The sequence below is a fragment of the Rhagoletis zephyria genome, unplaced genomic scaffold (assembly GCF_001687245.7).
Source record: "Rhagoletis zephyria isolate East Lansing unplaced genomic scaffold, Rhagoletis_zephyria_1.1 Rzeph_scaffold_12270, whole genome shotgun sequence".
Classification (NCBI taxonomy): domain Eukaryota; kingdom Metazoa; phylum Arthropoda; class Insecta; order Diptera; family Tephritidae; genus Rhagoletis; species Rhagoletis zephyria.
The window spans coordinates 6,236-15,842 of record NW_016169344.1 but is presented as its reverse complement, the minus strand read 5'-3'; the positions used below and the strand labels follow the sequence as shown (position 1 = coordinate 15,842).

Genomic DNA, 9,607 nt, shown 5'->3' with positions numbered 1-9,607 from the left:
AAATTTTTGGAAAATGGGCGTAGCCACGCCCACTTATGGTTACATGTGTATATCTTGGTAACCGCTGCACCAATTTCTTCCAAACTTAGCACGGTTGTTGGCCTTGGTACAGCATACTAAATGGCCGAAAATTTAAAAACTCGGACAATAACCACGCCCACATCCCATATAACGGTAATTTAGAGAAATACAATATCTTCGATAAATCAGTAAATATTAAAGCTACTTATTCAAAATTGATGCTCGCAACAATTCTTTACCAAGAAATACGTTTGTGGTTAAATTTTGGGAAATGGGCGTGGCACCGCCCACTTATGACCACATATATGTATATCGGTAACCGTTCTATCAATTTGTACCAAACTCGGTATTTTTCTTGTGCTTGCCACATAAAAGCAAAACGTTGAAAATTATTGAAATCAGACTAAAATTACGGCCGCTTTTCACATAACGGTAAATTTCATAAATGCTTGAAACTGCAATATTTCCAAATTTAAGGACGCTAACTTACTCAAAATTGATACACCCTGGCTTACCATCTAGCGGCAGGTTTCGGAAAGGTGAAAAAACATATATTTAATACTTGCGCCGGGTATTTAATGTTCGGCTCCACCCGAACTTAGACTTTCTTAGTTGTTATAATTATAATTTTTTATGGCTGATCTCTTTTTTAATTACACATTAGGGAGAAGCTCGAAAATCAAGATAATCTATGTGTATAAAATAATATCCGTTTACGTTGTTCGGAGTTAACTCAAAAACTACTGCATAGATTTCAGTCAAATTTTCAGAGGTTGTACCTTGCATATATGGTCCTATTATAGCCTACCAGAGAACTCGCTAGGTGGCGCTTGGGTCGAGTAATTTATAAAAGTCGTATTTATGAACAGATTTCGTTCATATTCAAAACGTGTGCTACCTCCATGATAGGAAATACGTATGCGAAAAATAGCTAGCGGGTCTGGCGCTGGAGACGGGTTATTTGTAAAAATCGTATTTTTGAACAGATTTCTTTTAAATTCAAAATGTAAGCTACCAGCATGATGGTACGTTTACCTAAAATAGACCGGCTGGGTGGCGCGGGAGCCGAGTTATTTATAAAAGATGTATTTATGAACCGATTTCGTTCAAATTCAACGTATAAGCTACCTGCATGATGAAAAAAGCATTTGCGAAAAACGGACCCGATAAAAGCCTTATGCGGTTGTTCTCACTGTTTTTAATCTCTGGGTATTCTGCTTCATAGTCGCTTAGTATTCTGAAACGGTTATTATTTGTCACGGCACTCTTGTACATGTCCATAGCCTCATATTTGGAAAGTTTTTTAATTGTCATTATTTCTACTATAGTTTTCTCCTCTTCCCATTTAGAGCACGCTTTTCTGTTCAGAGCATTGTGATTTTGCCCACCACAGAGAATGCAATTATTTTCCTTTTTGCAATTTTGTTCACAGCCTTCGGTTTTTCCGTACATAATACATCTATTCTTTGCTTTGCACCCTAGTTTGGTGTGCCCTAGTCGACCACAGTTGTAACATTGCCTGATTCTCGGTATATAATGGGAAACTTTAAAGTTTACAAAAAAAATGTCAATGTGCTCTGGAAATACATTGCCTTCAAAGCTAATTTTTACAGCAAAGGCTGGAATGAATTTCTCTTTATTTTCTAGGTCGCGTCTCATAATCATTGACACAGATGTAACTTTGTGGTCTGATCTAATATTGTTAAGGATTTCCTCTTCTGTAAAATCCAATGGGACATTCTTCACTACTCCCATTGTTTCTACAAATTTTTTCGGTATAAACGCTCGTAACTTGTTTTTTTTTTAAGTTTTCATTATTAATGCTCACGTTTTGAAAGCTACTTTGTATAGAGATTTTCCAATTGCTTTTATATTTTTAATACCGCAGATGCCAAAATTACGGATTTTGACCAACAGAAAGAGACCATTCCTAATTTTTTCATTTCTGAATAACGGTGATTCCGAGGTGTCTATAAGAACTAAAAATTCACCACTATGTCTCTCTGTGTAAAATGCACTGTTTTGTATTCTATCTTTTTATGTCCCACTGTCGGTTGTGTTTGTCTGACCTTGTTTTTCCAATGCCTGCCTAGCAATAGGTTTTGGATCTGCACATTTAGGTACTAAAATTCCTTTCATTGGTACAATTTCACTGTTCTTGTCTGTCTTGGGATTTTGGTTAGTCACTGTTCTATTTTCTGGATCCTCGTTGTCCGATTCCATTACTGTTCTGTCCGATTTGGTTAAAATTTTTCTAGCATTTTCTTTTTTTCTTTGGCTTTTGCCAGCTATAAACCAGTCCGCGGCAACCACGGAGCTATCCCCCTCAGCATTTTCCGACGCTGACGCGTCGGCCATTTTATATTAAGCACAGTATTCTTCTTGTGTATATGTATATAGTAATGAAAACGTTTTCAGAGACTTACCTGGTCATAACTTTTTGCACTTCTGTATTTCCTATTTTTCTTTGTTTTCCCTTATGTGTCCTAATACCTATCACCCTTTAGACCTCCTGTCCTGTCTCCCACGTTGCCAGCTGCTCCTCCTTCGGCCAGCTCCAATCCTTTTTTTTCCCGTCGATCCTTCTTTCTACAGCATAATTTTTAGTTTGATTATCTTTAGTTAGGTTTCTTGTTTGGGGTTATGTTGAGGGATGCCAGGAATTGTTTCCAAGATAAATGATGAGCAATCGTTTATTTGTACTAACGCGAGAATATTTATTAAAGTATGTTGATTACAATTATGATGATGTTAAATGGAATAAATATTTGATGAGCGAAAATTGTTCAGAAAATCCTTAACATTTCCCCCGTATGTCGACGAAAATCACGTTCGCCGCCCACCGTAGGTGTCCTAGTCCGAGGACTTGGGCGTTTCTGAAGGAATAGGCAGCACAGATATTTTCGCTGGAACGCGGTAGTTGCCGTTTTTAAGCTCACGACGCGAACAAGTCCATCAGAGCCCGGATGGGTGTCTGTAATTCGAGCCAGTTTCCATTGAGTAGGGGTGCTTTTTCATCTCTAACAAGCACAAGTTCTCCAACCTTGACATTCGGTTCTTGTTTATGCCATTTGGAGCGAACTTGCAAATGATGTAAATACTCTACAGACCATCTGCTCTAGAAGTCTTGATATATCTGGCTAAGTTGTTTCCAGCGGTACAAAACACCACTCTTTGTATCGAGAAGATTAGGTTCTGGCACGCTGGTAAGAGCGCGTCCAATTAGCATGTGCCCTGGTGTCAACGCAGCGAAATCCGTAGGATCATCTGTGAGTGCCGTAAGTGGTCTAGAGTTTAGACACGATTCGACTCGCTTGAGCACTGTGTAAAATTCTTCAAAGGTGAGTGTTGTAGTGTTGATTGTGCGTTTTAACAAGGCTTTCATGCTTTTAACGCCGGCTTCCCAAAGCCCGCCAAAGTTTGGAGCTCCTGGGGGTATGAAGTGCCAGTTTATACCAGTCCGTGAGGCATAGCTAGCCGCGGCGTCCAACTGCTTCCGAAATTCTTTAAGTTCTTCTTTCGTGAGCGCGTCAGCACCAACAAAGGTAGTACCTCTGTCGCTATACATGTCTGAGCAGATGCCACGTGCAGCTACAAAACGTTCTAATGCATGAATAAATGATTGAGTTGTCATGTCGCTTACCAACTCAAGATGAATGCCTTTACTGGCCAAACAAACGAACAATGCCACGTAACCTTTATAACTATTGTGTCCCCGCCCCTTGGTTGCTCGTATATTGAGTGGTCCAGCGTAATCGACGCCGGTGTGCATGAACGGGAATGTTACAGTGCAACGTGCTGCCGGAAGGTCGCCCATCATTTACTTTTGTGGGGTGCAGCTATGGCGATAACACTTGACACAGCTGCGTATTACGCGTTTCACTTCCGTACGTCCATCGATAACCCAGAACTGGCGTCTTACATAACCCAGTGTTGCTTGCGTACCGCCATGAAGACACCGCTTATGAGCATGGTGCACAATTAAAGACGTGAGAGGATGCCGTTTGGGCATGACAATAGGGCATCTTTCGTTGAACGGCATATCTGCTTGTTGCAATCGCCCGCGTAGACGCATAATGCTTTCAGAATCCAGTGTTAGACTCAGCTTTCTTAGCTTACTTTTTTTTGAAAGTTCTTGTTGTTGTTGTAGAGCTAAAATTTCTTGCTTAAATTCAGTTTGTTGCGTCATCTTAATGAGTATCTTTAGCGCTTTGTACCGTTCTGGCCAGGTGCAAAACGATGTCAGAACACTCGATTTATTTCGGCACTTATTTGCAAACCGTAAGCACCATCCAATTATAGCGATGAGTTTGTCAAGGCTCGAATATTTTGCAGTGATTATTAAGTTGATTATTAAGTTGCACTGTGCAAACAGTGACTTTTCTGGTTTCCGGGATATTTTCCGGAAAGTTTATTTTGTGTTGAGGCCAGTATTGTTCATTCAAGGAAAGCCATGCTGACCCGTTCCACCATAGTGTGTTGGACAGTAAATTGTTGGCCGAAATACCTCTCGAAGCACAATCTGCCGGATTGTCCTTCGTTGAAATATAGCGCCAGGCTGCGTCGGAAGTGACGTTCTGAATTTGCGTGACACGGTTCGAAACAAACTGCTTCAATTTGCCTGGTGACGATCGGATCCAACAGAGCGCAGTTACGGAGTCCGTCCACAGTAGACATCGATCAAATTTGAACGATAATGCATCTTTGGTTTTTGCCAAGAGAACCGCAGCGAGACTAGCACCACACAACTCAAGTCGTGGAATTGACAGTCGCTTTAAAGGTGCCACTTTCGTTTTCGCCATTAGCAAATTGACTGAGGTATAACCGTCAGTTGTTACCTTTATGTAGATTGCAGCAGCGTACGCTGCGCTCGATGCGTCTGAGAAAGCGTGTAGTTCCACGGTGCAGTTCGCGACTACTTTTAGCCAACGCGGGATATGCAAATTTTGAAGTTGTTGTAATTCGTTTCGATAACTTTTCCATTCGTGCTGAAGATCTTGGGGCAGGGTCTCACCCCAATCTAACTTCCGGTCCCATAGCCGCTGCAAAAAGATTTTGCCTCTTACAGTTACAGGAGCCACGAGTCCCAACGGATCGAATACTCTAGCAACATCACTCGCCAGTTGACGTTTGTTGAAGCACGTAATGCTGTAATCCAAATCGATACTATACGTTAGCATATCAGTACGAGTAAGCCAAACGATTCCCAAAGCCTTGGTCTGGTCGCTCATGCCTAACTCCAATGAGTCTGCCTGCAGCAGCGATTTTAATTGATGTATATTGTTGATAACGTCAGCGTGTGTGTCACCTCCGGATAAGACGTCATCTACGTAAAATTCAGTTTCGAGTGACTTTGCCGCTTGAGGGAATTTCTCTCGCTCATCATTTGCGAGACGTCGTAAGACTTTAAGTGCCAAGTACGGTGCACAATTAGTCCCATACGTTACGGTCAGTAGCGTGTAGCTGGTGGGTGAATCCTCTGTAGGAGTTCGCCAATAGATTCGTTGAAGTTCAGTATCTTCGCGGTCCACCAAAATCTGCCTGTACATTTTCTCGATGTCGCCCGTAAATGCAAATTTGTATTGTCGCCAGTTCAGCAAAATATTCGCCAAATCATTCTGCAACTACGGCCCAGTGTACAGACAGTCGTTTAGCGATACCCCAGTGGAGTATTTTCGTGCAGCATTAAACACCACACGAAGTTTTGTAGTAGTGCTCGAAGCCTTCCACACACCGTGGTGTGGTAAATAGCACATGCGAATAGCATTGTTGTCGTTCGACACCTCCATGTGCCCGAGTTTACGATACTCTTCCATAAACTTGTTGTAACCTGTACTAAGTTCAGGTTCGCGAGCAAGCCGTCGATGTGTATGTTCTAACAAGACTAGCGCATCTTGCTTGCTAGGTGCAAGCTGCTGAAGGTCAACGCCCTTTCGCACAGGGAGTTTCACGATGTATCGGCCCAGACTGTTACGCCTTGTAGTTTGCTCGAACAGTTTTTCGCAGTATACTTCATCTTCCGTCAGGGTTTGATGCTCGTTGAGTTCCTCAAGTTCCCAGAAAAGACGTAAGGTATGCTCCAAGTCGATGTGTGTGTTGTAGCACTGGGCTTTGTGAGTATCAGCCATACCCTTATGATCAGATAACCCACCAAAGATGATCCAGCCTAGTTGCGTATGCTGTGCCACCATTCCATTAGTAGCGCTTTGTTTAACCTCGTTGCGTATTATCATGGCGTAGTCTGCCGCACTCATGATGATGTCAATAGCACCGGGTTGGTACCACTTGGGATCAGCTAACTTTAGCTGACCCAATTCTGGGAATTCGGTATTCGGGATGTGCTTACTAGGTGTAATGTTCCCTACCCTTGGAAGTACCAAGGCGATACACTCCATCTCAAAATCATATTGTAGTGATCGAATAGTGACTTTGGCCAATGCCTTCGCACAAGCCACGCTCGTACCAGATGCACCGCTTATCGGGATCTTAACGACTGTACGTTGTAACTGCATCTGTCGTGCTGCAAACTCACTAATGAACGTAGCTTCAGCTCCATTATCGATTAATACTCGCAAGATTTGTCTGTGTCCATTCGGACCACGTGCTTCCACAAACGCGGTGGCCAACAGCACTGTCGGCAAAGAAGCTGGTGAATGGTTCGACGTGTTTCCAATACATGTGTTATTGGCTGTTATAGAGGCTGTTACATTCGTTGTACTCGAATCCGCTGAATTACTTTGCGACACTCCTTTTTGTGCCACATTAGGTTCGGCCTTATTACAAAATACACCGTGCAATAATGTGTTGTGCTTTGCTTTGCAAACTGTGCAACGCCCCTCGGACGGACACACCCGTAACATATGTCCTTGCCGTAGACAATTGAAGCATAACTTATGACACATGACCAGCTCTTTCTTTGCACTTGAGGCCTTAAATTGTTTGCAGTGCTGAACGATATGCTTATCCGAACATATCGGACATGTTGCAGTTGAAGTGTGATAGCCTTTGACTGTTGTTTTCGGTTTAGCTGCCTTCTGAGGTTCATCATACGCTAACTTTATGACCTCCAATGATTGAATACGATTCTCAAGGAACTTCTTTATCTGTTCAAACGTTGGCACTTCATCGCTTGAGCTAAGAGACAGTTCCCAAGCCTTACGTGTAGCAACATCCAATTTATTGACGATTATAAATACGAGCCAGTCATCCCAGTGTGATACTGAACGACCAAGATGTTGTAACGCACGCAATGCTGCTGTTACTCCGTCACACAACACCCGTAATTGACTTGCAGTTTCAGCATCAACTTTCGGCAAATTCATGATTTGAGTTAAATACGAGTTGATAATTATGCGCTTGTTCTCATATTTCTTAACAAGAATGTCCCATGCAACTTGAAAATTCGCATCTGTTGTCACTATATTGTCAAGAACATGTTCCGCATCACCAATCAGCGCGTCTTTGAGATATTGAAGTCTCTGTGTGTTACTCAAATTTGAATGATTAGACACAACCGATTCAAACAAATCTTTGAATGCGTACCAGTGCAGAAAATTCCCATCAAAAGTTGGAATCTTAATTCGTGGTAACGTAGTCATTTGCTGTACACAAACAGTCGTTGGGTTTGTTGAATTTTCCGCGTTTGTAGTAATGTTGTAAGATTCTGTTCGCAATGCGTTGATGTCGTCAATTAATTCGCCCAGGTTTTCTGTAAACAACATTTCTACGGACGAATGATCATCTTTGCTCAAATATTCATTCACCGCAGTAACATCAACACCCTTCTCAGCAGTCGCAGCGAACAACCTTAGTTCTTCATAACATGTGTTGTATTCCATCCAATAAGATTCCAGTAATGTTTTTCTTGCTGTCAAATAGCCTGCAGATCGACGGTCCTTTGCCACCTTTCGCGTGTTGGTCATGAAGTTGGTTATGCGCAACGCAACTCCCTGAATTTTGGTCAGATGAACCTGCATCTTAGTTAAAGGAATGTGTGCTACGAATTTATTTCTGTAACAAAATGTAAACACAAGCCGAAGTTGCCACTAGACCTCAAAATCAGCCTGTTGCTAGTTTGCCTTTGCTAAATGTACTCGTTCCTATTTGCTTTGCTCACCGTGTTACCACTCCGGCAATGGATAACTCGTTGTTTTGCTTTGTGCTGTTTGACAGTAAACCCAGTGCTGCCAAAGTCCAACTTTTGTTACGTACAAAGTTATGATCGCTCTCGCCCAAATGATGCTTCAAAGGGAATGAGTGTCGTATGCAAGTGCGCAATCTTACGTGACGTCACCAATAAGGTTGATATATGTACTTACATACGTACACGTACACGTACATATAATCAATGTGTGAAACTTAAAATGCGGTGTTTGCCCTGAAGTTAGCTTATGAATTTCGATGAAAAATATGTATTGAACCGTGGAAAGCCCAACTTCTTGATGACAAACAACGAAGTTTGATTGATTTGGTGCGCCGTTTTCGCCACTCCCCGCAAGGGATGCCAAAATGTTTGGGGTTATGTTGAGGGATGCCAGGAATTGTTTCCAAGATAAATGATGAGCAATCGTTTATTTGTACTAACGCGAGAATATTTATTAAAGTATTTTGATTACAATTATGATGATGTTAAATGGAATAAATATTTGATGAGCGAAAAGAATACAAAAACTGAAATGCGTAGTGAAAAACGCGTGCGGTTCTTTTTGATGATGTCGTAACTGTCACACCGCTCAGAGAGCCTATTTTCATCATACGTCGACAGCTATTTGAGTGAATTATTGGGAAGTGTTCAGAAAATCCTTAACATTTCTTGATGTTAATTCAGGTGTATTTTTGAAAAGTTTTTAGTTTTAAATTCAGTATATTGAATTTTGTCAAATAGCTTTTATTATCGCACAAGTCTGCCATCCACAAGTTTAAAACCGGAAGTGCTTGATATAGTTTACAACATTGAAAATAAAGCTAATTAACACAGAGGTTACCTGTTTTTTAGATTTGCCCATATATAAAAATGAATTGCTGTTGATGTGTTATCGCATAACTCAAAAAAGTCTCAATGGATTTGCTTCGTTTTCATTTCGTTTCTTTTCTTTCTATCTGCGGAAGGTTTGTAAAGAAAAAATGGAAAAATGGTGTTGCCAGATATCTGAAATATAAAAAAAAAAATTATTTAAAGAAGCCGTTATAGTGCTATTTCACTGAGAATGTACAAACAAATTTAAAACAGAAAAAAATTTGAATAAGATTGCCACCATTCGAAAAAAATCTTTATTTTTAAAAATGAATTGCTGTCGTGTGTTATCGCATAACTCAAGAAGGGTTCAACGGTTTTGCTTCGTTTTCATTTCATTTCTTTTATTTCTGTTTGTAGAAGGGTTGTAAAGAAAAAGTTTCGAAAAATGGTGTTGTCAAATATCTGAAATATCAAAAAAAAAAAAATTTAAATAAGCAGCAATAGTGGTGTTTCACTGAGAATATATAGACAAATTTAAAACAGAACAAAATTTGAATAGGGTAGCCACCATTCGAAAAAATCTTTATATGTAAAAATGAATTGCTGTTCGTGTGTTATGGCAGAACGGTT

At 40.8% G+C, this 9,607-nt stretch overlaps 2 protein-coding genes across 2 annotated transcripts; both read right to left on the bottom strand.

The window, feature by feature from the left end:
• Window positions 1-3,139: 3,139 nt before the first annotated feature.
• On the bottom strand, window positions 3,140-3,838 carry LOC108377542 (uncharacterized). The gene has a single exon (XM_017633809.1). It carries the CDS (start codon window positions 3,836-3,838, stop codon window positions 3,140-3,142), a length of 699 nt encoding a protein of 232 aa, XP_017489298.1.
• Window positions 3,839-5,645: 1,807 nt separating this feature from the next.
• Window positions 5,646-7,997, bottom strand: LOC108377541 (uncharacterized). Its single transcript, XM_017633807.1, has one exon. It carries the CDS (start codon window positions 7,995-7,997, stop codon window positions 5,646-5,648), a length of 2,352 nt encoding a protein of 783 aa, XP_017489296.1.
• Between the last annotated feature and the right edge of the window lie 1,610 nt (window positions 7,998-9,607).